Source organism: Lissotriton helveticus (assembly GCF_964261635.1).
Source record: "Lissotriton helveticus chromosome 1_1 unlocalized genomic scaffold, aLisHel1.1 SUPER_1_unloc_53, whole genome shotgun sequence".
Classification (NCBI taxonomy): domain Eukaryota; kingdom Metazoa; phylum Chordata; class Amphibia; order Caudata; family Salamandridae; genus Lissotriton; species Lissotriton helveticus.
This window is the reverse complement of record NW_027611696.1, coordinates 1,026,486-1,054,348: the sequence shown is the minus strand read 5'-3', so window position 1 is coordinate 1,054,348 and position 27,863 is coordinate 1,026,486. Positions and strand designations below refer to the sequence as shown.

Here is a 27,863-nt window from a genome sequence, read left to right as displayed (position 1 = left end):
AAGCATCCTGAGACCAGTTTCAGGGTAACACCCCTCATCAGCCAGGCTAGCTTTAATCCAGTGGCAAAGTAAGCAAGGGACTCACTTCAAAATAAAAAAAATAATTAAAAAAAATGAAAATATTGGTGGACAGGCACTTATAAATATGCTCAATACATCTACCAAATTTTGTAAAAAAAACCTTGGCACAACCCTTAACGAGGTAGACAATTCACCGGTGTGTGCACGCACCACCACTAGACATAACATCTAATACCGACTTTACCACTTTACCTCAGTGTCCCCCTCAGTGCTAACATCCCGACTGAGGGAGATAGGGGTCGAGGGGCCAGCACTTAGTCTGCTGACCTCTTTCCTTGGCCAGAGGGAACAGAGAGTCAAGATGGGGGAGTTCCTATCTCCATCCCACCCTGTGCAGTGTGGGGTCCCTCAGGGGTCGGCTCTAAGCCCGACCCTTTTTAACATCTATGTGACCCCACTTGCCAGGCTGATTAGATCTTTTGGGATGGAGGTAGTATCCTATGCCGATGACACGCAGATCCTGGTGTCTCTCGCCCAACCTTCCAACTTGGCTGCCTCCAATTTTAGACACTGTATGGAGGCAGTGGCTCAATGGATGATTTGCAATTCATTGAAGCTCAACGGCGAGAAAACAGAGATTCTGGTGTTCGGAGGCAAGGAGGACATCTGGTCGGCGGAATGGTGGCCCCCATCTTTGGGCCAGTGCCCTACACCCACTGCCTTGGCCAGAAACTTAGGAGTCATGATTGATCCTATTTTGGGGATGAGTCACCAAGTGAACAGGACCATCTCTACCTGCTGGGGCATAATAAACATCCTGCGGAAGATAAAATATTATCTATCCCCTCAAGCCAGGAAACAAGTGGTAGTTGCTTTAATAGGCTCAAGATTAGACTATTGCAATGCCCTACTTCTTGGCACTAACAAGGGCCTCATAAGGAGACTTCAAATGGTACAGAATGCCGCAGCAAAATTTGTACTAGATCTTCCTAAGCGGGCCTCCGCCACGGCTGCAAGAAAAAGTTTGCACTGGCTTCCGATAGAGTCCAGGATCGCTTTTAAGTCCCTATGTCTGATCTATGGGGCTTTGGCTTCAAATGGGTCTAGAGGTCTGAGGGAACTGCTGGTTCCCTATACCCCTGGCAGAGCTCTGCGCTCAGCTAATAGGTCCCTGCTGGCTATTCCCCGTGTCCGCAGAGCCAAATGGGGTGGCAGAGCCTTTTCAACCTTGGCTCCTAAGCTATGGAATGCTCTGCCAACTGAGATTAAATCCCTCCCCACTAAGCAAGCATTCAGGAAGATGCTCAAAACGTGGCTATTTGCCAAAGCCTACCCCTAGCTCTGGATTTGCCTTACTTGATTTTTTTGGTTAGGCGCCTTGATGCCTTCGGGCTTAGTTGCGCGTTTATAAATCCCATTTCATTTCATTTCATTACCTAAAGATGCTGGAAATAGACACCAAATGTTACTTCTCAACAGGGCCACTATACAGGTCCTTACCCTGGGATTGTAGTCCCTCGGCTGCTCCCTCACAATCTCCACCACCCCAGTTGTGGTTTACTGCACTAGGAAACTGTGCAACCAAGAGACTCCGTGTTTAACCCTGACCTACCAGTTTGTGAAATAGTGCGCTTCGGGAATCACTAATTACATTTATGCTTCTCTCCCCTTTTTTGTCCAAGATCGGGGGTATTTAGAACCATCCTAAAGTTGTAAGTAAAACTGTGCTTTTAAAAATGGACCCAGACTGTGGTGATGCGTCTTTAACTGAAGATTAATTCCTGCGGCTCCTGGACTGTTGAATATGCATTGCCAGGAGTGTTGTCAAAGCGTTGCCAGGAGTGTTCCCGACAGTTATGTTCCTGGTGCAGTTGGGTGAGTGGTGAATTAATCTTACCCTTAGCCTACCGATGACACGAGAGTTTGATTACCACATAGACATTGCCTTTGGAGGGGGGAGGGGTACACAGCGCCCATTCTCATGGACTATTCACCAGAATGTAACGTGGCCAAGTAATAACCTTTGGAAAAAGTAGTTCTGTGTTCATCAGACTTAAACCGTTTAGGTGAATCCTACTCTTTCTGTGCCTCTGTCCCCTTATCTGAAAATGTATGTACCTCGAAGGAGGCTGGATGGAAGAAATAAACATGAAAGGCACGTTCCCAGCACAAACCACCAGCATGGATTTCATTCACTCGTTCAGAGCTGCTTAACTGCAGGTTTCCGCACTCCATATCAGCATCTCTAAAGGCAAACACTGTCAAAGCAAAGGGAGGGGGAGAGCCCGTATGACCCTCTAGAGGCAAGGCCGCTCAATGGAAAACGATGGCGAAGGACAGGACACTAATAGGATAAACCGACCCAACTCAAATATGAGGTCAACGTATTATTTATCACCTTAATGGTGCAAAAGACACTCTGGAATGAAATCAATTCTATTTGAATTATCAATGTTCGATTTATAATAGAGGCATTGCTGTGCTGCAATAAAAGAAATCACTGGCAACAATAGCTATTCTCACAACAAAGTGTACTTATTTCAAGTTTGGTTTGCATATTTTACAAGAAGGTGACAAAGCAATAACTGATAGACAACATTATAAAGCTTACCGACTTGCCTTATAAAGGTTACTGGTACTTTTAGAACAACACAAAGGTCAAGGAAAAGCAGAAGTATGAAAGTAGACAGTGTATCCGCAATGTCGAACAACAATAAACCCTTATTAATAGTGACCACATAACAATCGTCTCCAGGTAGGAGCGCCTAATTACAAAAGACCTGCTAATACGGTGAACACCTACAGTGCATCAAACTGTGACTATGACATTGGTCTATCAAAACATTTGAATTCTGCGTTTGTTCTTCTCATTAGGTGTTGATCCTGGAAGATATAGGCCGATGGTTTTCAGGCTTGTGCTTTATGCACGCTTCAGGACTTCGCGGAACAAATGTCAATCAAACATCGCACCATGTTGAGGAGGCCATGGGGTGGAGAGATGGCCATGTAAAATGGAGCGGCACTATAAAAGAACTGTTCGAAGAAGCACTGGGGTCACTAGCTTCTCAAAAGGGCATGGCCTCTGTTTAGATAGCTGTCCAGAGTGCCAGAGACCTGGTTGGAGCCATCAATGTAAGCAATGGCCCGGAGCCTCCATGGCTAAGTTGTAACTCCTGGGTCAGTTTGCTTGTGTGGTGGTGGCAAAGATTCGTAGTATGCTGATATGGTTGGGTTGGGTTGCGAACACGATCCACAAACTGGCATGTGGACACTCACTATGAGATCCTTGCTGCCCGGTGGCTCCTGTCACCCAGCACCAAACAAGCAGGACTTTTATAGCTGAGATCTGTGCACCCTGCCAGGCTGTTCCAGTTGTGCTGGCATCACCGAGCTGCACTAGAAGAGTGTGGGCAATGGAGCAAAGAGTAATTCTTTTTAAGATTACTGTGAGGGTGTTACCAGTACTTCTGGAATGCAGTATTTTCATGGAAACCTTAAAAAAGGTTAACACTAGCTACAATATGATTGCGGTTACTAAAAATGTAACATCTGATAGCATGATGTACACTTACAGGGTCGTTTCCAGGTTTAGGGGGGCACGGATATGACTGCATCACTTATAGACGTCAGCGACACACTCGGCCTCGGCATAGACCTCCTGGATAGGCCGCACCTCCACTGCACCACTGGCCCAGGACAGACCTCAACTCCTCTGCACCCCCTGAACAGGTCTCACCTCCTCAGCACAGTACAGGCCTCACCTCTTCTGCACCCCCTGGACAGATGTTAGGGTGCAGGAAAAAGGAATCAAAGCTCTTCTTTGTCCCGCAGTATCTGCCATTGAACCGGCATTGCAAAGATCACCCGCTCGCAAAAGGTCGCGAGTGATTATAGCGTGGAACCGGGCATTCTCCCCTGTACTACCAACAGGGAGGACCGTGGTGGAAGTTGCTGGTCTGGTCCTGAGCTCCTGGACACGGTGCGAGGTCTAGACCAGCTGTGAAGTGCGCCGGTTGATTATAGAACTGAGGCACTTCACCAACGGATTTTCAGAGATTAGTCACATTCTTTCTGTAGTCTAGTTACATAGAAATAGTGCAGTTTTGTGCCAGGCTTAGGCGCAGGTTAGAGCGCTTCGGTGCATCGGTTAGTTAGTTAGGTAATTTAGAACTAGAGAGAAATACCAATTTAAAGTAAATAGGAAAAAAGAAATATAAACAGAAGAATTTATACTTACCCATTGAATACTTCAGTTCCTGATTTCTTCGTCTCTTGGTTGACAGCAGAGGCTCCAGAAGGTTCCTGAGGGAGAAGTAAGAAGAATTTAGAAGATAAGAAAGTAAGGCAGAGAGTGAATGAACGAATGAGTGAAAAAGAATAAATGAACTCACCGAGTTAAAAGGTGCTAAAATGTTGTTTATAATGCAGGTTACCAAAGAACAAATACTTATATTGAAGAATAGAAGAGGAGCAAAAGCCATAGGCACTCTAGGTAAGGCAATAGAGAGAGAGGGAGAGAGAGAGTGAGTGAGAGAGAGAGAGAGAGAGAGAGAGAGCAAGAGAGAGAGAGAGTGAGAAAGTGGAGAAGGAACTGAAGGAAATTAGTAATGATGTGCTTTTCTGTTAAAGCGATTTCCACTAATGCTTGACGATAGAGAGGGAGTAAGAAGGGCATAAAATGGAGTATGGCAGAAAGGAAGAAGTAGAGTGGAAGAGCCACAAGGTCAGGCAGTCTCTTCTCTGTCCCATTCCCCTTTCCTCCGGCTGGGTTCACACGGCCACTATTTAACTCTTCATTTGGTGGCTGTGGGTAACCAGTGGTGGAATTTGGAAAATCTCATTGTTCTGCTCCTAGGAGTGTCGGCACTGTGAGTAACCATGACCCTTGACAGAGTGAAGTGCCCACGTCAATACTCACCCGAATAGAATTGCTGAAGAGTTTGATTAAAAAAATGTATAAAATATTCTTAAGGCGATTCAACAAGAGTTAATAGCAGGTAATCAAATTTGAAATGAAGGCCCAAATTTTCTTATCTCAGTGCTCGTTGTACTTCATGTGTCAGCCCTCTGTCTTCCCAGATGCACAATTTCGTATAGCTTTCATCTTGTCGTATCTCAATGGAGACACATCTTTGTGGTCAATGCCCCTGGTCACTCAAGTCTCCACAATTTCAAATACCTTCGAGTAATTAAAAAAATAGTTTTTGCGACTTTTTGATCGTCAGAAGGTGGCACAGGCTACGGATAACGAATTACTGGAGTTGAGGCAAGGGATTCGAGAGCTTGTTACTTACCTGGCCCAATTTAACAAACTTGTTGTAGAAACTGAATGGCCGGAGACCAAAAGGGCAGCCTTGTTCTACCGGGGTTTGAGAGATGATTTAAAGTATGCTTTGTCACAGATCCCAAATCACCCTACAGAAGTTTCAGCTTCAAATGATCTCATTTTAGAGATAGTCTATCGACAAAAAGAAATAACTGGTGAAAGTTGACGCAAAATTCGGCCCAGTGTACTACGCTTTGACCAGGTCAGAGCAGAGGTTGTTAAATCTGGTGATAAAGAACATGGAGATGAGCCTATACAAATTGGACCTATTAGAGGCCCCCTTTCCGAAGAAGAGAAAGAAAAGTGTCGACAGAGTAATCTATGGTTTTATTGTAGTATTAGTGGACATTTTGTAAAGGAATGTCCCAAGAAACCAAAAACCTTCAAGAAGGAAAACTCTCTGCACCACCAGTAGAAGAAGTTCGGCTGGTGGTTGCTAATAAGGATACAACTCCAATTTCTCATCAAGTGGCCAATACTCTACAATCTTATGCTCCACACCTCATTCTGACGATGACACTAAGATTTCGAGACAGAGTTCTTTCAGGAGTGGCCATGATGCTGGACTCACGTGCTACAAATATGCCTTGAAAATTGGTCTGAAGGCATTACCTAAAAAGAGAAGTGAGGCAGTTAAGGCTATTGATGGTACAAATGTATCTTCCGGCCCAATAACCAGTCACACAGAAGTTGTGGAACTTGTCTCTGTCGAAGTTCAAAAGGAATAGATTCAATTTAACTTGATCGATGCTCTGCAGTTTGGAATCATCCTGGGTTTGCCTTGGTTAACTGAACACAAGCCAATAATTAACTGGAGTGATCGAACCGTGAAGTTTAACTCAAGTTATTGTTTGGAGAAATGCTTCGGAGAAAAGTGGAAAGAGCTAGATGGAAATCCAGCAGCTTTATTGTGCGAGCAAAATATGATGGTGTGTGTGATTCAAACTGTGAGTCTTCCGGTAGAATATCAAGAGTTTGCTGAAGTTTTCCGAGAGACCGGAATCGAAGAAGTTGCACCCACATCGGTCGTATGACTGCAAAATCAATTTGGAACCTGGATCTAACCTTCCTTGTAGCCAATTGATGTGCTTACTTTAGCTGAAAACCGTCATCATAAAGATTACATTCAGAAATACTGAGAAAACTGGTTCATACGACCATCACAGTCCCCCGTTTCTTCACCATTATTTTTCGTTTCAAAACGTGACAGAGATCTGAGAATGTGTATAGATTATCGTGTCTTGAACAAGATTACAATAAAGAATCGTTATCCTCTTCCCCTGATTTCAGTTCTTCTAGATGAATTAAAAGATGGCAAAATCTTCATGAAGTTAGATTTACAGGGGGCGTGCCATTTAATTTGAGTAAGAAGTGGAGATGAATAGAAAACAGCATTCAGAACAAAGTATGGATTATATGAGTACCAAGTGAGGCCCTACGGTTTGAGCAACGCTCCTACAGCCTTCCAGTACTTTATTAATGATGTCCTGAAGGAGTTCATTGATCAATGCGCAATTGTTTACATCAACAACATTTTTCTTTATTCCTCATCAGAAGATCAGCCACAGGTCAAAAGAGTTTTGCATTGCCTGAAGGAAAACAAGCTTTACGTAAAACTTGAGAAATGCGCTTTTGGAGTGAAATTTGTGGATTTCTTCGGAATTTTAATTGCTCCAGAAGGTCTTACCATGGATGTTAAAAAGATTGAGGCAGGCTTAAATTGGCCTCCTCCAACCTCTCTGAAAGAAATACAGAGCTTCATCTGGTTTGCAAATTTCTATCGCAGTTTCATTCGAGATTTTTCCCTGAAGGTACCTCCAATTACTAAATTGCTAGGGAAAGGAGTACCTTTTCAATGGTCTGCCGAGGCAGAAGATGCTTTCCAGTTCTTGAAGAAAAGTTTTACCACTGCGCCAATTCTGTTGCATGCGGATCCTACTCAACCGTTTTACCTGGAGACTGATGCTTCTGAATGGGCCATCGGAGGGGTACTTTCACAGAGACACAAAGAGACCGAACGGTTGCATCCAGTGGCATATTACTCTAGAAAACTGCAACCAGCGGAAATTCAATTTACTATTTCAGATAAAGAACTCCTCGCAATCAAAGATGCCTTCCGAGAATGGCGACATTACCTTCTCAGAGCAAAACATGCAGTGACGGTATTCACCAATCACCGGAATCTTCAGTTGGGAAGAAATAATGGAAAGGTAGATGCCTTGTCTCGTATTGACACGGATGGAAGAAAGAGTCCCATTAGTGATCAAAAGATAATTCCTGAAGCTAAGATCGTTGGAGCCACTAGTGAGAAAACTCTCGTAGACAAGGTCAAAGAAGCAATAACTTCTGAAAAAATGCGGAGCTGGGCAGAGAAGGAGTCAATTCGAGAAATTGTTGATGGATTACCATTTCATTCCAAGGTCTTGTACTTACCAATCAAAGAACTTCAACAACAAGCGTTGATCGACTGTCCATTGGCTGGTCACCCTGGAATCCATCGAAAGGAGGAGTTGTGAAAGAGACAGTTTCGGTGGCCAGGGTTGTCCAAAGATGTTCCAGTTCAATTTTGAAAGCTGTGAGATTTGTGCAATGGGGAAGACAGATAAGCTGGCTTCTCAGGGTTTATTGAGACATTTGCCTACCCCTCCATATCCTTGGCACACGGTGACTATGGATTTGATTGGATTGTTGAATTGCCTTCTAGTCAGGGATTGAGCTCAGTATTAGTCATGGTAGACGCCTTTTGAAAAATAGCGCATTTTGTTGCCTTGAAAGGGAAGTCATCTGCAAAACAAATAGCCACACAATTCAATCAAAGTGTTATTAAGATACATGGCATTCCAAAGGTTTTGATCACAGATCATAGGTCTCAATTTCTATCCCATTTTTGGAAGGCTTACACAAGGGGTTTGGGAACGGAGACACGTTATTCAACGAGTTTTCATCCACAAACAGATGGTCAAACTGAAAGGGCCAATCAAAAGTTAGAAAAGTATCTCAGACTGTTTCTCTTGGATCAAGAGGGAGAGTGGCCTGATCTTTGGACCGCAGAGTTTGCGCATAATAATGCTAAGAAGGCCTTTACTGGTTTTCCCCTTTCTACTTGAATTACGGAAGGCATCCAAATTCTGTGGTTTCCTCTCAAGAAGTGTCGGTGCCTGAGGCACAAAACTTTGTACAGCATCTTAGCAAGGTACACGAGTCTGCCATCAAGAACTTAATGAAAGTTAACGAACGCTACAAGCTAAGTGCACATAAGAAAAAGAAGACCGGAACCAGATTTCAGTACAGGGGACAGGGTTTGGTTAAGCACAAGAAACCTAAAGCTTAAAGGAAATCGAAAGTTTCAATCCTGATTTATAGGTACATTTCCTGTGGAGCAAGTAGTGAATCCAGTGACTTTCAAACTAAAACAACCACCACAGCTAAAAATACTCCCAGTGTTTCATGTTTCTTATCCTAAAAAGGTTTCACCTCATCTGAAAGAACTGAGAAACAGGAAACCTATTTTAGTGGAAGGATGAGAAGAATTTGAAGATAAAAGAATCCAAGATTCAAAGTCCATTCGAGAGAAAATCTTCTATCTTGTAGACTGGGCCGGTTTTGGCCAAGAGGATAGGTCATGGGTGGAATAATCAGATGTTCATGCTCCACGATTAACCAAGATTTTGAACTCGCAAAATCATCACAAGCCTCAGGCTGGAGGCTTAAACTTGTGAGGGGGTACTGTCAGGGTGCATGAAAATGGAATCAAAGCTCTTCTTTGTCCCGCAGTATCTGCCATTGAACCGGCAATGCAAAGATCACCCATTTGCAAAAGGTCGCTGGTGATTATAGTGCGGAACCGGGCATTCTCCCCTGTACTACCAAGAGGGAGGACCGTGGTGGTCTAGTCCTGCTCTCCTGGACATGGGCGCGAGGTCTAGACCAGCTGTGAAGTGCGCAGGTTGATTTTAGAACCACGCACTTCACCAGCAAATTAGTTAGAGGGCTTCAGTGCGTCGGTTAGTTAGTTAGGTAATTTAGAACTAGAGAGAAATACCAATTTAAAGTAAATAGGAAAAAAATATATAAAGAGAAGAATTAATACTTACCAATTGAATACTTCAGTTCCTGATTTCTTCGTCGCTTGGTTGACGGTGGAGACTCCAGAAGGTTCCTAAGGGAGAAGTAAGAAGAATTCAGAAGATAAGAAAGTAAGGCAGAGAGTGAATGAACAAATGAGTGAAAACGAATAAATGAACTCACAGAGTTAAAGGGTGCTAAAATGTTGTTTATAATGCAGGTTACCAAAGAATAAAATACTTATATTGAAGAATAGAAGAGGAGCAAAAGCCATAGGCACTCTGGGTAAGGAAATAGAGAGAGAAAGAGTAAGAAAGGGGAGAAGGAATTGAAGGAAATTAGTAATGGTGTGCTTTTCTGTTACGATTTTCACTCATGGTTGAAGATAGAGAGGGAGTAAGAAAGGCATAAAACTGAGTATGGCAGAAAGGAAAAAGTAGAGTGAAAGAGCCAGAAGATCAGGCAGTCTCTTTTCTGTCCCATTCCCCTTGCCCCCGGCTAGGTTCACACAGCCACTAGTTAACTCTTCAGTTGGTGGCTGTGGGAAAACCAGTGGGGGGATTTGGAAAATCACATTGTTCTGCTCCTGGGAGTGTCGGCACTGTGAGTAACCACAACCCTTGACAACAGGCCTCACCTCCTCTGCACCCCCTGGACAGGCCTCAGCCCCTCTTCAGCCCCTTGGACAGGACTCATCTCCTCTGTACCCCCTTGGACAGGCATCACCTCCTCTTCTCCCCCTGGACAGGCACACCTCCTCTTCTCCCCCAGGACAGTCCTCACCTCCTCTGCACCACTGTACAGGCCTCACCAACTCTGGAACCCCTAGACAGGCCTCACCTCCTCTGCTCCCGCTGGACAGGCATCTCCTCTGCACCCTCAGGACAGACCTCACATCCTCTGCACCACTGGATAGGCCTCTCCTCTTCTGCACCAAGGACAGGCCTCACCTCATCTGCGCTTCCTAGACAGGGCTTACCGCCTCTCTTCCCAGGACAGGCCTCACCTTCTGTGCTCCCCATGGGCAGGCCTCACCTCCTCTGCTCAGCTTTGGATAGGCCTCACCTCCTCTGCAACCCCAGGCCTCACCTCCTCTACTCCCCCAGGACAGGCCTCACCTCCTCTCCACTCCCTGGACAGGCCTCACCTCATCTGAGCCCGCCCCACCAGACAGGCCTCACCTCCTCTGCACCTCCTGGACAGGCCTCACCTCCTCTTCAACTCCTGGAAAAGGCCTCACCTCCTCTCCACTCCCTGGACAGGCCTCACCTCATCTGAGCCCGCCCCACCAGACAGGCCTCACCTCCTCTGCACCTCCTGGACAGGCCTCACCACCTCTTCACCCGATGGACAGGCCTCACCTCCTCTGAGCCCCCCCACACCAGACAGGCCTCACCTCCTCTGCACCCCTGGACAGGCCTCACATCCTCTGCACACCTCTGGACAGGCCTCGCCTCCTCTGCACCCCCTGGACAGGCCTCACCTCCTCTGCCCTCCATGGACAGGCCTCACCTCCTCTGTGATCCTGGAGACGCCTCACCTCCACTGCTCCCCCTGGACTGGCATCACTTCCTCTGCTCCTGGCCAGACATCTCCTCAACACCCCTCAGGGCAGGCCTCACCTCCTCTGCACACCCTTGACAGGCCTCACCTCCTCTACACCACCTGGACAAGCCTCACCACCTTTGCAACCCCTCCCCAAAAAGGACATGCCTCACCTCCTTTGCACCCAATAGACAAGCCACACCTCCTCTCCACCCCTCAACAGGCTTCACCTTCTCCGCTCTCCTGGACAGACCACAACTCCTCTGCACCCCTGAACAGGCCTCACCTTCTCTGCACCCCTGTGGACAGGCCTCTCCTCCTCTGCCCCCTGGACATGCCTCACCACCTCATCACCCCCTGGACATGCCTCACCTCCTCTTCACCCACTGGAAAAGGCTTCATCTCCTCTCCACTCCCTGGACAGGCCTCACTTCCTCTGCACCCCCTGGACAGGCATCACCACCTCTTTACCCGATGGACAGGCCTCACTTCCTCTGTACTCCTTGGACAGGCCTCACCTCCTCTGAGCCCCCCGACACCAGACAGGCCTCAACTCCTCTGCAACCCTGGAGATGCCTCACCTCCTCTGCACCCCTAGACAGGCCTCACCTCCTCATCACCTCCTGGACAGGCCTCAACTCCTCTGCTCCCCTGGACTGGCCTCACTTCCTCTGCTCCTGGACAGGCATCTCCTCAACAGCCCTCAGGGCAGGCCTCACATCCTCTGCAACACTGGACAGGCCTCTCCTCTTCTGCACCCAGGACAGGCCTCACCTCCTCTGCACCCCCTAGACAGGCCTCACCTCCTCTGCTCCCCTTTGGATAGGCCTCACCTTCACTGCTCCCCCTGGAGAGGCCTCTCCTCCTCTCTTCCCCTGGACAGGCCTCACCTCCTCTGCACCCCATGGACAGGCCTCACCTCCTTTGCACCCTTTGGACAAGCCTCACCTCCTCTGCACCCCTGAACAGGCCTCATCTCTGCACCTCCTGATCAGGCCTCACCTCCTCTACACCCCTGAACAGGCCTCTCCTCCTCTTCACTCATTGGACAGGCCTCACACCTGGACATGCCTCACCTCCTCTGCACCCCTGGACAGGCCTCACCTCTTCTGCACCCCTGGACAGGCCTCACCTCCTCTGCACCCCCTAGACAGGCCTCACCTCCCCTGCACCCCCTGGATAGGCCTCATCTCCTCTGCACCCCCTGGAAAATCCTCACTGGAGTCGCCTTTCCTCCTCAGACCCCTGGACAGGCCTCACCTCCTCTATACCCCCTTGACAGGCCTCACCTCCTCTGTGCCCCAGGGACAGGTCTCACCTTATCTTCACCCACTTCACAGGCCTCATCACCTCCACTCTGCACCCCTGGACAGGCCTCACCACCTTTGCAACCACTCCTCCCAAAAAGGACATGACTCACCTCCTCTGCACCCCTTAACAGGCCGCACGTCCTCTGAGCCCCCCCACACCAGACAGGCTTCACCTCCTCTGCACCCCTGGACAGGCCTCACCTCCTCTGCACACATCTGGACAGGATAGGCCTCACCTCCTCTGCACCCCCTAGACAGGCCTCACCTCCTCTGCGCCACTGGAGACGCCTCACCTCCTCTGCACCCCTAGACAGGCCTCACTGGAGACGCCTCACATCCTCATCACCTCCTGGACAGGCCTCACCTCCTCTGCTCCCCTGGACTGGCCTCACCTCCTCTGACCCCTGGACAGGCCTCACCTCCTCTGCACCCCAGGACAGGCCTCTCCTCCTCTGCACCCCTGAACAGGCCTCACCTTCTCTGCTCCCCTGGACAGGCCACAACTCATCTGTACCCCTGAACAGGCCTCACCTTCTCTGCACCCCTGGACAGGCAACATCTCCTCTGCACCCCTGGACAGGCATTACCTTCTCTGCACCCCTCTGGACAGGCCTCTCCTCCTCTGCACCCCCTGGACATGCCTCACCTCCTCTTCACTCCCTGGACAGGCCTCACCTTCTCTGAGGCCTCACCTCCTCTGCCCCCCTGGACAGGAATCACCACCTCTTCACCCGATGGACAGGCCTCACCTCCTCTGAGCCCCCCCCGACACCAGACAGGCCTCACCTCCTCTGCAACTCTGGACAGGTCTCACCTCCTCTCCTCCCCCTAGAGAGGCCTCACCTCTTCTTTACCCCCTGGACAGGCCCCACCTCCTCTTCACCCCCGGACAGACCTCACCTCCTCTGCCCCCTGGCATGCCTCACCTCCTCTGGCCCCTGGACATGCCTCACCTCCTCTGCACCCCTGGACAGGCCTCACCTCCTGTGCACCCCTGGATAGGCTTCACCTCCTGTGCACCCCTGGACAGGCCTCACCTCCTCTGCACTCCTGGACAAGCCTTACCTCCTCTGCACCCCTGGACTGGCCTCACCTCCTCTAACCTCTGGACAGGCCTCACCTCCTCTGCACCTCTGCACCCCTGGACAGGCCTTACCTCCTCTGCTCTCCTTGGACAGGCCTCTCCTACTCAGCACCCTTGGACAGGCCTCAACTCCTCTGCACACCTGGACAGGCCTCAGCTTATCTGCAAGCGCTTCACAGGCCTCATCATCTCTGCACCCCTGGACAAGTCTCACGTCCTCTCCTCCCCCTAGACAGGCCTCACCTCTTTTGCACCCCTTGGACAGGCCTCTCCTCCTCTGCATTCCCCTGGACAGGCCTCTCCTCCTCTGCATTCCCCTGGACAGGCCCCACCTCCTCTTCACCCCCGGACAGGCCTCACCTCCTCTGTCCCCAGGACATGCCTCGCCCCCTCTGCACCCACCTGGACAGGCCTCACCTCCTCTGCACCCCCAGGTCTAACCTCTTATGCTCACCCTGGACAAGTCTCACCTCCATTGCACCCCTGGACAGGCCTCTCCTCCTCTGCACCCCTGGACAGGCCTTACCTCTTCTGCCCCTGGAGAGGTCTCACTTCCTCTGCACCCCTGGACAGGCCTCAACTCCTCTGCACCCCTGGACAGGCCTCACCTCCTCTGCACCCCTGGACTGGCCTCTCCTCCTCTGCACCCCGGGACAGGCCTCACCTCCTCTGCACTCCTGGAGACGTCTCACCTCCTCTGCACCCCTAGACAGGCCTCATCACCTCCTGGACAGGCCTCTCCTCCTCTACCCCTCCTCTGGACAGGCCTCTCCTAGTCTACACCCATGGACAGGCCTCTCCTCCTCTGCCCCTCCTCTGGACAGGCCTCTCCTCCTCTGCACCCCTGGACAGGCCTCTCCTCCTCTGCCCCTCCTCTGGACAGGCCTCTCCACCTCTCTACCCCTGGACAGGCCACTCATCCTCTGCCCCTCCTCTGACAGGCCTCTCCTCCTCTGGACAGGCCTCTCCTCTTCTGCCCCTCCTCTGGGGAGGCCTCTCGGTGAAGGATTCTCATTAAGGACAGAGGAGCCCAGAGTTCATTCCACCCAATTCAGCGCCTCTGAGTCCGCCCTGAGCCTCGGGGCGCTATGCACAGGCCCCGAAGAGAGACACTGCTCCCCTGGACAGGCCTCTCCTCCTCTGCACCTCTGGACAGTCCTCTCCTCCTCTGCCCCAAAGGACAGGCCTCTCCTCCTCTGCCCCTCCTCTGGACAGGCCTCACCTCCTCTGCATCCCTGGACAGGCCTCCTCCTCTGCACCCCTGGACAGGCCTCACCTCCTCTACTTCTTCTTTTTTTTTTTTAGGCTACTTATATAGCGCTCAAATCACCGTGAGGTCTCTTGGTGCTTGCCTTGGGAACCCGTCCTGGCTTTTCCCAGTGAGATAACCCGTACTTGGTATCCCCAAGGTGAAAGCCAGGCATCCCGCCACAGGGGGGGGCGGGGCGTTGTGGAGATTAAGCAAGCTTAATGCCCAGAGTTGCAGAGTGTGACCCCGTGATTCGAGTAGGCACCGAAGCGAGAATTATCGAGTCCGCTGACCCTGGTCCACAACCCTGCCGTGTCGGGAATTGAACCCTGGTCCCAGGCCGTTCTCTGCTTCAGGGTCTGCCTGCTCTAACCAGTGAGCCACACTTCTCTTCTGGACAGGTCTCATCTCCTCTGCACCCCTGGACAGGTCTCATCTCCTCTGCACCCCTGGACAGGCCTCGCCTCCTCTTCACCCCTCAACAGGCCTCTCCTCCTCTGCATTCCTGGACAGGCCTCTCTTCCTCTGCACACCTGGACAGGCCTCACCTCCTCCGCACCCTGCACCCCTGGACAGGCCTCTCCTCCTCTGTACCCCTGGAAAGGCCTCACCTCCTCTGCACCCCTGGACAGGTCTCATCTCCTCTGCACCCCTGGACAGGTCTCATCTCCTCTGTACCCCTGGACAGGCCTCGCCTCCTCTGCACCCCTGGACAGGTCTCATCTCCTCTGCACCCCTGGACAGGCCTTGCCTCCTCTTCACCCCTCAACAGGCCTCTCCTCCTCTGCACACCTGGACAGGCCTCACCTCCTCCGCACCCTGCACCCCTGGACAGGCCTCTCCTCCTCTGCACCCCTGGAAAGGCCTCACCTCCTCTGCACCCCTGGACAGGCGTCACCTCCTCTGCACCCCTGGACAGGCCTCAGCCCTTCTGGATCCCTGGAAAGCCCTCACCTCCTCTGCACTCCTGGACAGGCCTCACCTCCTTTGCTCCCCTGTACAGACCTGTCCTCCTCGGCACTCCTGGACAGGCCTCACCTTCTCTGCCCCTCCTCTGGACATGCCTCTCCTCCTCTGCACCCCTGGACAGGCCTCTCCTCCTCCGCACCCCTGGACAGGCCTCACCTACTATGCACCCGTGGACAGGCCTCACCTCCTCTGCATCCCTGGACAGGTCTCATCTCCTCTGCAAACCTAGATAGGCCTCACCTCCTCTCCTCCTCTGGACAGGCCTCTCCTCCTCTGCATCCCTGGACAGGCCTCCTCCTCTGCACCCCTGGACAGGCCTCACCTCCTCCACTTCTCCTCTGGACAGGCCTCACCTCCTCTGCACTTCTGGACAGGCCTCACCTCCTCTGCACCCCTGGACAGGTCTCATCTCCTCTGCTCCCCTGGACAGGCCTCACCTCCTCTTCACCCCTCAACAGGCCTCTCCTCCTCTGCACTCCTGGACAGGCCTCACCTTCTCTGCACCCCTGGACAGGCCTCTTCTCCTCTGCACTCCTGGAAAGGCCTCTCCTCCTCTGCACACCTGGACAGGCCTCACCTCCTCTGCACCCTGCACCCCTGGACAGGCCTCACCTCCTCTGCACCCCTGGAAAGGCCTCACCTCCTCTGCACCCCTGGACAGGCCTCACCTCCTCTGCACCCCTGGACAGGCCTCAGCCCTTCTGGACCCCTGGAAAGGCCTCACCTCCTCTGCACTCCTGGACAGGCCTCTCCTCCTCTGCCCCTCGTCTGGACAGGCCTCTTGGTGAAGGATTCTCATTAAGGACAGAGGAGCCCGGAGTTCATTCCACCCCATCCAGCACCTCTGACTCCCCCTGGGCCTCGGGACGCTATGCACAGGCCGCGAAGAGAGACACTGCTCCTCTGGACAGGCCTCACCTCCTCTGCACCCCTGGACACGCCTCACCTCCTCTGCCCCTCCTCTAGACAGGCCTCTCCTCTGCACCCCTGGACAGGTCTCTCCTCCTCTGCACCCCTAGACAGGCGAATCCTCTACTCCTCCTACGGACAGGCGTCTCCTCCTCTGCATTCCTCTGGACAGGCCTCACCTCCTATGCACCCCTGGACAGGCCTCTCCTCCTCCGCCCCTCCTCTGGACAGGCCTCTCCTCCTCTGCACCCCTGGACAGGCCTCTCCTCCGCCCCTCCTCTGGACAGGCCTCTCCTCGTCTGTGCCCCTGGACAGGCCTCTCCTCCTCTGTACCCCTGGACAGGACTCACCCCCTCTGCTCCCCTGGACAGGCCTCACCTCCTCTGCACCCCTGGACAGGCCTCTTCTCCTCTGCCCCTCCTCTGGACAAGCCTCCCGGGGAAGGATTCTCATTATTGACAGAGGAGCCCAGAGTTCATTCCACCCCATCCAGCACCTCTGACTCCCCCTGGGCATCGGGGCGCTATGCACAGACCGCGAAGAGAGATACTGCTCCTCTGGACAGGCCTCACCTCCTCTGCACCCCTGGACATGCCTCACCTCCTCTGCCCCTCCTCTGGACAGGCCTCTCCTCCTCTGGACAGGCCTCACCTCCTCTACCCCCTGGATGGCCTCTCCTCCTCTCCTCCTCTGGACAGGCATCACCTCCTCTGCCCCCTGGACAGGCCTCTCCTCCTCGGCACCCCTGAACAGGCCTCTCCTCCTCTGACCCTGAACAGGCTTCACCTCCCCTGTACCCCTGGACTTGCCTCTCCTCCTCTGCCCCTTCTCTGGACAGGCCTCTCCTCTTCTCCTCCTCTGGACAGGCCTCTCGTACTGTCCTCCTATGGACAGGCCTCACCTCCTCTGCACCCCTGGACAGGCCTCACCTCCTCTGCACACCTGGACAGGCCTCTCCTCCTCTGCTCCTCCTCTGGACAGGCCTCACCTCCTCTGCTCCTCTGGACAGGCCTCACCTCCTCTGCCTCCTCGACAGGCCTCCCTTCATCTGTATCCCTGAACAGGCCTCTCGTCCTCTGACCCTGGACAGGCCTCACCTCCTCTGCTCCCGTGGCACGCCTCAGCTCCTCTGCTCCTCTGGTCAGGCCTCTCCCCCTCTGCACCCCTGGACAGGCCTCTCCACCTCTGCCCCTCCTCTCGACAGGCCTCTTGGTGAAGGATTCACATTCAAGACAGAAGAGCCCAGAGTTCATTCCACCCCATCCAGCGCCTCTGACTCCGCCCTGAGCCTCGGGGTGCTATGCACAGGCCCTGAAGAGAGACAGTGCACCCCTGGACAGGCCTCACCTCCTTTGCACCCCTGGACACGCCTCACCTCCTCTGCCTCTCCACTGGAGAGGCCTCTCCTCCTCTGCACCCCTGGACAGGCCTCTCCTCCTCTGGACAGGCCTCTCCTCCTCTGGACAGGCCTCTCCTCCTCTGCCCCTCCTCTGGACAGGCCTCTCCCACTCTGACCCTTCTCTGGACAGGCCTCTCCTCCTCTCCGCCTCTGGACAGGCCTCTCCTCCTCTGCACCCCTGGACAGGCCTCTCCTCCTCTGCTCCTCCTCTGGTCAGGCCTCTCCTCTCCTCCTCTGGACAGGCCTCACCTCCTCTGCCGACAGGCCTTGCACCCCTGAACAGGCCTCTCCTCCTCTGACCCTGGACAGGCCTCACCTCCTCTGCACCCTTGGACAATCCTCACCTCCTCTGCGCCCCTGGACAGGCTTTCCTCCTCTGCCCCTTCTCTGGACAGTCCTCTCCTCCTCTTCTCCTCTGGACAGGCCTCTCCTCCTGTCTTCCTCTGGACATGCCTCTTCTCCTCTGCGCCCCTGGACAGGCCTCATCTCCTCTGCACCCCTGGACAGGCCTCTCCTCCTCTGGACAGGCCTCACCTCCTCTGCTCCCCTCTACAGGCCTCTCCTCCTCTGCCCCTCCTCTGGACAGGCCTCACCTCCTCTGCCCCCTGGACAGGCCTCTCCTTCTCTAACCCTGGATATGCCTCACCTCCTCTGCTCCCCTGGACAGGCCTCAGCTCCTCTCCTCGTCTGGACAGGCTTCTTGGTGAAGGATTCTCATTCAGGACAGAGGAGCCCGGAGTTCATTTCACCCCATCCAGCACCTCTGACTCCACCCTGAGCCTCTGGGCGCTATGCACAGGCCCTGAAGAGAGACAGTGCACCCCTGGACAGGCCTCACCTCCTCTGCACCCCTGGACATGCCTCACCTCATCTGCCCCTGCTCTGGACAGGCCTCTCCTCCTCTGCACCCCTGGACAGGCCTCTCCTCCTCTGCACCCCTGGACAGGCCTCTCCTCTGCACCCCTGGACAGGCCTCTCCTCCTCTGCCCCTCCTCTGGACAGGCCTCACCTCCTCTGCACCACTGGACAGGCCTCTCCTCCTCTGCACCCCTGGACAGGCCTCTACTCCTCTGCACCCCTGGACAGGCCTTTCCTCCTCTGTACCCCTGGACAGGCCTCACCTCCTCTGCATCCCCAGACAGGCCTCTCCTCCTCTGCACCCCTGGACAAGCCTCTCATCCTCTGACCCCTGGACAGGCCTCTCCTCCTCTGCTCCTCCTCTGGACAGGCCGCTCGGTGAAGGATTTTCATTCAGGACAGAGGAGCCCGGAGTTCATTCCATCCCATACAGCGCCTCTGACTCCGCCCTGAACCTCGGGGCGCTATGCACAGGCCTCGTAGAGAGACACTGCTACCCTGGACAGGCCTCACCACCTCTGTACCCCTGGACAGGCCTCCCCTCCTCTGCCCCTCCTCTGGACAGGCCTCTCGGTGAAGGATTCTCATTAAGGACAGAGGAGCCCAGAGTTCATTCCATCCCATACAGCACCTCTGACTCCCCCTGGGCCTCTGGGCGCTATGCACAGGCCGCGAAGAGGACACTGCTCCTCTGGACAGGCCTCTCCTCCTCTGCACCCCTGGACAGGCCTCACCTCCTCTGCACCCTGCACCTCTGGACGGGCCTCACCTCCTCTGCACCCCTGGACAGGCCTCTCCTCCTCTGCACCCCTGGACACGCCTCTCCTCCTCCGCCCCTCCTCGTGACAGGCCTCTCGGTGAAGGATTCTCCTTAAGGACGGAGGAGCCCAGAGTTCATTCCATCCCATCCAGCGCCTCTGACTCCGCCCTGGGCCTCGGGCGCTATGGACAGGCCCTGAAGAGAGACACTGCTCCCCTGGACCTGCCCAGAGGCCCCAGATGCAGCTGTGGCTCAAGGTGCTTTAATCCCAGGGTCTCTGCAGCATTGTTCACACAGATATGAGGGGCCCCTTTGCTTCTCTGTATGGGAGGGGCCCCTCTGCTTCTCCTTGTGGGCGGGGCCCCTCTGATTCTCCTGGTGGGAGGGGCCCCCTGCTGCTCCTTGTCAGAGGCGCCCCTCTGCTCCTTGAGGGACGGGCCCCTCTGCTTCTGTATGAGGGGCCCCTCTGCTTCTGTATGAGGGAGGGGCCCCTCTGCATGTGTATGAGGGAGGGGCCCCTCTGCTTCTGTATGAGGGAAGGGCCCCTCTGCTTCTCTGTATGGGAGGGGGCCCCTCTGCTTCTCCTTGTGGGCGGGGCCCCCTGCTGCTCCTTGAGGGACGGGCCCCTCTGCTTCTCCTTGTGGGCGGGGCCCCTCTGATTCTCCTGGTGGGAGGGGCCCCCTGCTGCTCCTTGTCAGAGGTGCCCCTCTGCTCCTTGAGGGAGAGGCCCCTCTGCTTCTGTATGAGGGGCCCCTCTGCTTCTCTGTATGGGAGGGGGCCCCTCTGCTTCTGTATGAGGGAGGGGCCCCTCTGCTTCTGTATGAGGGGCCCCTCTGCTTCTGTATGAGAGAGGGGCCCCTCTGCATGTGTATGAGGGAGGGGCCCCTCTGCTTCTGGGAGGGGCCCCTCTGCTTCTGGGAGGGGCCCCTCTGCTTCTGGGAGGGACCCCTCTGCTTCTGCATGAGGGAGGGACCCCTCTGCTTCTGTTTGAGGGAGGGGCCCTCTGTGTCTGTATGAGTGAGGGGCTCCTCTGCGCCTGTATGAGGGAGGGGCCCCCCGCTTCCGGGAGTGACCCCTCTGCTTCTGTATGAGGGAGGGGCCCCTCGGCTTCTGTATGAGGGAGGGGCCCCTCGGCTTCTGTATGAGGGAGGGGCCTCTCTGCTTCTGTATGAGGGAGGGGCCCCTCTGCTTCTGTATGAGGGAGGGGCCCCTCTGCTTCTGCGTGAGGGAAGGGCCCCTCTGCTTCTGTATGAGGGAGGGGCCCCTCTGCTTCTGTATGAGGGAGGGGCCCCTCTGCTTCTGCATGAGGGAGGGGCCCCTCTGCTTCTGTATGAGGGAGGGGCCCCTCTGCTTCTGTATAAGGGAGGGGCCCATCTGCTGCTCCTTGTGGGAGGGGCCCCTCTGCTTCTCTGTATGGGAGGGGCCCCTCTGATTCTCCTGGTGGGAGGGGCCCCTCTGCTGCTCCTTGTTGGACGGGCCCCTCTGCTTTTCCTTGTGGGAGGGGCCCCTCTTCTTCTGTATGAGGGGTCCCTCTGCTTGTGCATGAGGGAGGGGCCCCTCTGCTTCTGTATGAGGGAGGGGCCCCTCTGCTTCTGTATGAGAGAGGGGCCCCTCTGCTCCTTGTGGGAGGGGCCCCTCTTCTTCTGTATGAGGGGCCCCTCTGCTTCTGTATGAGAGAGGGGCTCCTTTGCGTCTGTATGAGGGAGGGTCCCCCTGCTTCTGGGAGTGGCCCCTCTGCTATTATATGAGGGAGGGGCCCCTCTGCTTCTGTATGAGGGAGGGGCCCCTCTGTGTCTGTATGAGGGAGGGGTCCCTCTGCTTCTGCATGAGGGAGGGCCCCCCTGCTTCTGGGAGTGGCCCCTCTGCTATTGTATGAGGGAGGGGCCCCTCTGCTCCTGTACGAGGGAGGGGCCCCTCTGCTTCTGTACGAGGGAGGGGCCCCTCTACTTCTGTATGAGGGAGTGGCCCCTCTGCTTCTGTACGAGGGAGGGGCCCCTCTACTTCTGTACGAGGGAGTGGCCCCTCTGCTTCTGTATGAGGGAGGGGCGCCTCTGCTTCTGTATCAGGGAGGGGCCCCCTGCTTCTGGGAGTGGCCCCTCTGCTTCTGTATGAGGGAGGGGCGCCTCTGCTTCTGTATGAGGGAGGGGCGCCTCTGCTTCTGTATGAGGGAGGGGCCCCTCTGCATCTGAATGAGGGAGGGGCCCCTCTGCTTCTGCATGAGGGAGGGCCCCCCTGCTTCTGGGAGTGGCCCCTCTGCTTCTGTATGAGGGAGGGGCGCCTCTGCTTCTGTATGAGGGAGGGGCGCCTCTGCTTCTGTATGAGGGAGGGGCCCCTCTGCATCTGAATGAGGGAGGGGCCCCTCTGCTTCTGTATGAGGGAGGGGCCCCTCTGCTTCTCCTTGTGGGAGGGGCCCCTCTGCTTCTGTATGAGGGAGGGGTCCCTCTGCTTCTGCATGAGGGAGGGCCCCCCTGCTTCTGGGGGGAGTGGCCCCTCTGCTTCTGTATGAGGGAGGGGCGCCTCTGCTTCTGTATGAGGGAGGGGCCCCTCTGCATCTGAATGAGGGAGGGGCCCCTCTGCTTCTGCATGAGGGAGGGCCCCCCTGCTTCTGGGAGTGGCCCCTCTGCTTCTGTATGAGGGAGGGGCGCCTCTGCTTCTGTATGAGGGAGGGGCCCCTCTGCATCTGAATGAGGGAGGGGCCCCTCTGCTTCTGCATGAGGGAGGGCCCCCCTGCTTCTGGGAGTGGCCCCTCTGCTTCTGTATGAGGGAGGGGCGCCTCTGCTTCTGTATGAGGGAGGGGCCCCTCTGCATCTGAATGAGGGAGGGGCCCCTCTGCTTCTGCATGAGGGAGGGCCCCCCTGCTTCTGGGAGTGGCCCCTCTGCTTCTGTATGATGGAGGGGCGCCTCTGCTCCTGTATGAGGGAGGGGCCCCTCTGCTCCTGTATGAGGGAGGGTCCCCTCTGTGTCTGTATGAGGGAGGGGCGCCTCTGCTTCTGTATGAGGGAGGGGCGCCTCTGTGTCTGTATGAGGGAGGGCCCCCCTGCTTCTGGGAGTGGCCCCTCTGCTTCTGTATGATGGAGGGGCGCCTCTGCTCCTGTATGAGGGAGGGGCCCCTCTGCTCCTGTATGAGGGAGGGTCCCCTCTGTGTCTGTATGAGGGAGGGGCGCCTCTGCTTCTGTATGAGGGAGGGGCGCCTCTGTGTCTGTATGAGGGAGGGGCGCCTCTGCTTCTGTATGAGGGAGGGGCCCCTCTGCTTCTGAGAGTGGCCCCTCTGCTTCTGTATGAGGGAGAGGCCCTCTGCTTCTGCATGAGGGAGGGGCCCCTCTGCTTCTGAGAGTGGCCCCTCTGCTTCTGTATGAGGGAGGGGCCCCTCTGCTTCTGTATGAGGGAGGGGCCCCTCTGCTTCTGTATGAGGGAGGGGCCCCTCTGCTTCTGTATGAGGGAGGGGCGCCTCTGCTTCTGTATGGGGGAGGGTCCCCTCTGTGTCTGTATGAGGGAGGGGCGCCTCTGCTTCTGTATGAGGGAGGGGCGCCTCTGCTTCTGTATGGGGGAGGGGCGCCTCTGCTTCTGTATGAGGGAGGGGCGCCTCTGCTCCTGTATGAGGGAGGGGCCCCTCTGCTTCTGTATGAGGATGGGCCCCTCTGCTTCTGTATGAGAGAGGGGCCCCTCTGCTTCTGTATGAGGGAGGGGCGCCTCTGCTCCTGTATGAGGGAGGGACCCCTCTGCTTCTGTACGAGGGAGGGGCGCCTCTGCTTCTGTATGAGGGAGGGGCGCCTCTGCTTCTGTATGAGGGAGGGGCCCCTCTGCTTCTGAGAGTGGCCCCTCTGCTTCTGTATGAGGGAGGGGCCCTCTGCTTCTGCATGAGGGAGGGGCCCCTCTGCTTCTGAGAGTGGCCCCTCTGCTTCTGTATGAGGGAGGGGCCCCTCTGCTTCTGTATGAGAGAGGGGTCCCTCTGCTTCTGCATGAGGGAGGGGCCCCTCTGCTTCTGAGAGTGGCCCCTCTGCTTCTGTATGAGGGAGAGGCCCTCTGCTTCTGCATGAGGGAGGGGCCCCTCTGCTTCTGAGAGTGGCCCCTCTGCTTCTGTATGAGGGAGGGGCCCCTCTGCTCCTCTATGAGGGAGGGGCCCCTCTGCATCTGAATGAGGGAGGGGTGCCCCTGCTTCTGGGAGTGGCCCCTCTGCTTCTGTATGAGAGAGGGGTCCCTCTGCTTCTGCATGAGGGAGGGGCCCCTCTGCTTCTGAGAGTGGCCCCTCTGCTTCTGTATGAGGGAGGGGCCCCTCTGCTTCTGTATGAGAGAGGGGTCCCTCTGCTTCTGCATGAGGGAGGGGCCCCTCTGCTTCTGAGAGTGGCCCCTCTGCTTCTGTATGAGGGAGAGGCCCTCTGCTTCTGCATGAGGGAGGGGCCCCTCTGCTTCTGAGAGGGGCCCCTCTGCTTCTGTATGAGGGAGGGGCCCCTCTGCTCCTCTATGAGGGAGGGGCCCCTCTGCATCTGAATGAGGGAGGGGTGCCCCTGCTTCTGGGAGTGGCCCCTCTGCATCTGTATGAGGGAGGGGCCCCCTGCTTCTGCATGAGGGAGGGGCCCCTCTGCTTCTGTATGAGGGAGGGGCCCCTCTGCTTCTGTATGAGGAGGGGCCCCTCTGCTTCTGTATGAGGGAAGGGCCCCTCTGCTCCTCTATGAGGGAGGGGCCCCTCTGCATCTGAATGAGGGAGGGGTGCCCCTGCTTCTGGGAGTGGCCCCTCTGCATCTGTATGAGGGAGGGGCCCCCTGCTTCTGCATGAGGGAGGGGCCCCTCTGCTTCTGTATGAGGGAGGGGCCCCTCTGCTTCTGTATGAGGGAGGGGCCCCATGCTGCTCCTTGTGGGAGGGGCCCTCTGCTTCTCCTTGAGGGAGGGGCCCCTCTGCTTCTTGTAGGGGTGGGAGGAGTTAGATAGATGGAAAGAGAGGAAGAGGGGGAGGCTGGGACATCTTAAGGATTTGGGGGGGCTCTGGACCAAATATTTTTGGGCCCCTGCTCAGACCAGTTGTGAATTCATTGTCCAATCAGACAGCTCCAGACTCTAAAGTGTGTCCAATGACTCAGCAGCAGCTCACTGAGGTCACCGCGCGCAATCCCTGCCACCCACCTGTAATACAAATATATGAAAACAAACTGTGTTTAAAACCATTCAAGGTCATCAGGGCAGGGCTGTGAGGAGAACAGCGCCAGGTCTATCAGGGGCCCCTGAAAGGCTGGGGCCCGGGGCCAGAGCCCACTTTACCAAGGCCTTAAAACGTCTCTGGGAGGAGGGAGAGGGAGAAATAGAGGGAGGAGAGGTGGAGAGAAAGCAATCAGAGAGAGAGGAAAGAAGTAGAGATGGATGGATGGGTGGTACGGATGGGTGGGTAGGTGGATGGATAGATAGATGGATGGGTGGGTGGATGGATGGGTGGGTGGATGAATGGATGGATGGGTGGGTGGATGAATGGATGGATGGATGGGTGGGTGGATGGATGAGTCGGTGTGTGGATGATTGGGTGGACGGATGTGTCAGTGGGTGGATGGATGGATGGATGGATGGATGAGTGGATGTGTGGGTGGGTGGATGGATGGGTGGATAGGTGGGTGGATGGATGGGTGGATAGGTGGGTGGATGAATGGATGTGTCAGAGGGTGGATGGTTGGGTTGGTGGGTCGATGGATGGATGCTTAGCTGGATGGGTCGGTAGATTTGTGGGTGGGTGGATGGATGGGTGGGTGGGTGGGTGGGTGGGCGGGTGGATGGATGGGTGGATGGATGGGCAGCTGGGTAGATGTGTCAGTAGGCTGATGGATGGGTGGATGGATGGCTGAATGGATGTGTCAGAGGGTGGATGGATGGGTGGGTGGGTAGATGGATGGATGGTTAGATGGATTGGTCAGTGGATGTTTGGGTGGATGGATGGGTGGGTGGGTGGTTGGATGGATGGATGGGTGGGTGGATGGATGGGTGGATAGATGGATGGGTGGGTGGGTGGGTGGATGGATGGGTGGATGGATGGGCAGCTGGGTAGATGTGTCAGTGGGTTGATGGATGGGTGGATGGATGGCTGAATGGATGTGTCAGAGGGTGGATGGATGGGTGGGTGGGTAGATGGATGGATGGTTAGATGGATTGGTCAGTGGATGTTTGGGTGGATGGATGGGTGGGTGGGTGGATGGATTTATTTTTATATTTTTATATTTATTTATTAATAATTATTATTATTATTATTATTATTATGGGTGGGTGGGTGGGTGGGTGGATGGATGGATGGGTGGGTGGGTGGTTGGATGGATGGATGGGTGGGTGGATGGATGGATGGATGGATGGATGGGTGGGTGGGTGGGTGGGCGGGTGGATGGATGGGTGGATGGATGGGCAGCTGGGTAGATGTGTCAGTAGGTTGATGGATGGGTGGATGGATGGCTGAATGGATGTGTCAGAGGGTGGATGGATGGGTGGGTGGGTAGATGGATGGATGGTTAGATGGATTGGTCAGTGGATGTTTGGGTGGATGGATGGGTGGGTGGGTGGTTGGATGGATGGATGGGTGGGTGGATGGATGGGTGGATAGATGGATGGGTGGGTGGGTGGGTGGATGGATGGGTGGATGGATGGGCAGCTGGGTAGATGTGTCAGTGGGTTGATGGATGGGTGGATGGATGGCTGAATGGATGTGTCAGAGGGTGGATGGATGGGTGGGTGGGTAGATGGATGGATGGTTAGATGGATTGGTCAGTGGATGTTTGGGTGGATGGATGGGTGGGTGGGTGGATGGATTTATTTTTATATTTTTATATTTATTTATTAATAATTATTATTATTATTATTATTATGGGTGGGTGGGTGGGTGGATGGATGGATGGGTGGGTGGGTGGTTGGATGGATGGATGGATGGATGGATGGATGGATGGATGGATGGGTGGGCGGGCGGGTGGGTGGATGGATGAATATGTGGGTGGGTGGATGGACAGATGGATGGATGGGTGGGTGGGTGGATGGATGGATGGAGGGATGAATGGATGGGTGGGTGGATGGATGGATGGATGGATGGGTGGATGGATGAGTGGGTAGATGCATGGATGGGTGGATGGATGGGCAGGTGGGTAGATGTGTCGGTGGGTGAATGGATGGGTGGATGGATGGCTGAATGGATGTGTCAGAGGGTGGATGGATGGGTGAGTGGGTAGATGGATGGATGGTGGGAATTCGAGCCGTGTTTTATCTTACCTGCACAATATTGTAGTTTGCAGCTTGTTTACCTGTTGCCTCTCCTTGCCCTGTGCCCCGTTCCACCGTGGGTGTTCCCGTTTCGTGGAGGGCGCGTTTGGCAAACGGCTGGTCTCGCTGGTCTCGCTCCCATTGGCTGATCCTGGTCAGGTGGGACGCCAGACTTGGGGACGGATACACTTAAGGGATGGTTCTCTCCGCGTACAGCGGACGTGCGCCGAAGTTGCGCCAAAGTTAAGCCCGTCTGCGCCCGTCCGCGCTGAGGACACGCCAGGGGCCAGGCGGGCTGGGCCACGTTACATACTCCCAGCAAATTATGAGTTATATACCCATTCTACACTCCTCTCACTTAGACCTTTGTTCAGGACTTGTCACTTTACCTCATCCCCTGAAAATCTCATTGAAATTCAATGTTGTAAAGGCGGTGTAAGACCTACACGCCCCCGATACCACCCCAAAAATCAGGCTAAACATAGGAGTATACTGCCCGATTCTAACTTCCTAAATGAGGCTGGCCTGCTTATAAACGCTAGGTCCCTAGTTCGAAATAATGTGGCATTTAGAGATTTTGTCTCCCAAAAAAAGACTCCCTGGGTTTTTGTTACGGAAACTTGGTGCTCTGATTCTTCTGGCCCGGATCTGGTGGAGGCAGTCCCCGAAGGCTACATTCTATCGAGGATGGACAGGATTGGGAGGAGGGGGGGTGGGCTGGGAATCCTTTTTAGAGATACTTTTACATGTCGTACTGTACCTCTTTCTCTGCCCTCAGATAAAATTGAAGCCCTGCATTTCACTTTAAATTTTCTTCCCTCGTCTTTCTTCTCTGGTATCCTCTGCTACAGACCTCCCGGCCCAAGAACCACTTTTCTTCAGGATATTCTTAAACTCATAGAGCCTTTTGTTGACAAGCCCCATTTTAGTATTTTGGGGGATTTTAACTTTCATTTAGAGTCCACAGATGCCAAGGACACCATGGCACTAATAGATGGTTTAGCCGCATGTGGGCTGTGCCGAGTGGTTGCGGATCCTACGCACTCTGCTGGCCACACGTTGGACGGCATCTTTACCAATGATGCCAGAATTATGACTGGTACACCCATCCCTCTATCTTGGTCCGACCATTTGGCAGTTCCCTTCTACTGTA

At 54.7% G+C, this 27,863-nt stretch overlaps 1 protein-coding gene across 1 annotated transcript in view; it reads right to left on the bottom strand.

Moving 5' to 3' along the window:
- The window catches only part of LOC144806206 (uncharacterized), a 70,887-nt gene that overhangs the window by 18,800 nt on the left and 24,224 nt on the right, over window positions 1–27,863 (bottom strand). The window contains 2 exon segments of the mRNA XM_078672617.1: window positions 4,259–4,323; window positions 9,453–9,506. Coding sequence (XP_078528743.1) covers window positions 4,259–4,323; window positions 9,453–9,506 — 119 coding nt within the window.